Below are 2,221 nucleotides of genomic sequence, written 5' to 3' on the forward strand. Positions count from 1 at the left end.
AGTTTAGTGTGCAGTGGGGTGTAGTTTTCTGGAATACTGCCGTCAAGAAGCTGGCCAAAAGAGGGTACACGAGAAGCCCTGGCATGAACTGAGATTTTCTTGAAGCTCAAGTGGTAGAAGCCTGTGGGGTTTTTGAAGTGACAGGTTCATGGCTGTATCCCCATGCTGCATGGGCAAGTTTAACTGCCACCCGCCAATGTCTATGTATGTGAGTAGTTACGGATGTGTTACAGATCTGCTGGATGTGAACTACTGTGAACCTCATCAGCTGAGAAGATGAGTGTTACCTAATAGTGGGTGGGAGGGGGTCAGTAATGTACACATTATATATACCCACATTCCTAGAGGAATGTAGGGAGAGAGGACCTAGGACTGGAAGGAACCTCCTGGTCACTGAGTCCAGTCCCCTGCTATTGCAGGCAACTCTTTTATAATTCTGTTCGTAAACTTAGTGGTCAGCCTATAGCATGTAAGTGTCCTACTAATACTGACAGAGGAGAATTTTCACTAACTCAAGTGTTTGAGTTGGAATTCCTGGGTTCTACCCGCAGTGATAAGGGTGCGCAGCTTAACTGATGACCCTGCTGTCTGTGTGCAACCATAGATGTCTATTAAGTAGTTAGAAACAAAGCAACTTCTTGTGCACATGTCCTGTTTGCGTGAAGTCTGTTTTCAGAGCTGTGCCACCTCACTGATACATACAACTTGGTATCTCCTTTGATCTTCCTCACTTATCTATACTGATTATCTTTCCTTGCAGTCAATGACTGTTCTTCCAAAATTTGGACAGCAGCTGGCTATGGTGCACATGTTGGAGTCAGACTATGGTGCCATCTGTTTTTTTAGCATCCATGTGTAATAACCTTCCTGAAGTCTCTTCAGTGGAGACTTCAGAAGCTGTTCCCTGCTGGCTAGATGAATTATGCTGGCAGCTCAGTATCAGCGACTTCACTTCTTTTTTGAAGTTATTGTTTAGGAACCCATAGATAACAGGGTTGACACAGGTGGAAGCCATGGCTACTAGATGGCACAATGAGAAGATCAGGTTGTGGTGGCAAGGGGAAATGGCTTTGTAATCCCAGTCCTCAATGCTATTGAAAACATGCAATGGTAACCAGCAAACAGCAAAGGCGATCACCATGGATACTAATAAAATGTTTATCCTCCTCAGCTGAACCACCCGGCCATTGTATGCACTCTTCTCAAACATGTCCTTTCTCTTCTGCAGGCGTAAATAGATACGCAGGTAGCAAACCAGGATAAAGAAGAGAGGGATGCAGTACTGGAACAGCAGCAAGGCGGTGGTGTAGATGAGTCGGTGCTGGTCAGACGGCCACGAGTCCATGCATATGGCCTTGTCGGCAGAAGAATCTGTAATATAGGATATCTGCTTGTACAAGTCATATGTCAAGACGGAGGTCGTCAGAAAGGGCAGGGACATGAGGCAAGCTAATGTCCAAATGACTACAATCCCTAGATAGGCTTGGGGGATGCTTGGCCTCCAACCAGTTGGATTTATGATGAGCTGGTGTCTTTCCAGACCAATGAGGACAAGGGAGAGAATTGACACACTCACAGAAGTGCACTGGATGAAGGAAGTCATTTTGCACATGACCTCACCAAATATCCAGTAGTCCATCAGGGTGTAGATGATGGTGAAAGGCAGGCAGACGATGCTCATGAACAAGTCAGAGACTATCAAGTTGGTAATGAGTATGCTGGTGACATTGGCCTTCTCCTTCTGCCTGACTATGACACTAATCAGGCAAACATTTCCCAGGATGCCTAGGATGGTTTCTAAGCTATAGGAGGTGACTAGAAAGACAGTAAGGTCAGTTGTGTTTCTGCAGTAACCTGGGATATGTGTGAGGAGGCCTCGCTCTAAACTCCAATTCTTATTGAATGGAAAGGGAAGGACCATGTTAAGATCTTCGGTCTTGCTCATGCTGGAATCAGAAAGAGAGCCCAGAAATATGCAGGGAAATGAGTAGGATCTGGGTCTTCAGGGCCCTACCATAAGTTCTTCTGTTCAGTCATGTAGAGACTCTGGAAATGCCTGCAAAGGAAAGAGAGAGATTAGTTCATCTCTTCTAGCAAAATTAAACAAACAGAATTTTCTGGGGGTGATGAGCGTTTTCTTTCCCCATGAACACTTTTCCATCTTCCTTTGGTTCACTGCATTAGACCATAAACTGGAGTAGTTTGCTGGACAGTGAAATGG

General features: G+C 45.2%; 1 protein-coding gene across 1 annotated transcript; it reads right to left on the reverse strand.

Annotated features, from left to right (window-relative positions):
• Window positions 1–794: 794 nt before the first annotated feature.
• On the reverse strand, window positions 795–1,979 carry NPY4R2 (neuropeptide Y receptor Y4-2). The gene has a single exon (XM_024210382.1). It carries the CDS (start codon window positions 1,943–1,945, stop codon window positions 818–820), a length of 1,128 nt encoding a protein of 375 aa, XP_024066150.1. The 5' UTR covers window positions 1,946–1,979; the 3' UTR covers window positions 795–817.
• Window positions 1,980–2,221: the final 242 nt, after the last annotated feature.

This window comes from Terrapene carolina, unplaced genomic scaffold (genome assembly GCF_002925995.2).
Source record: "Terrapene carolina triunguis isolate 2854851 unplaced genomic scaffold, T_m_triunguis-2.0 Scaffold402, whole genome shotgun sequence".
Taxonomy (NCBI): Eukaryota; Metazoa; Chordata; order Testudines; family Emydidae; genus Terrapene; species Terrapene triunguis.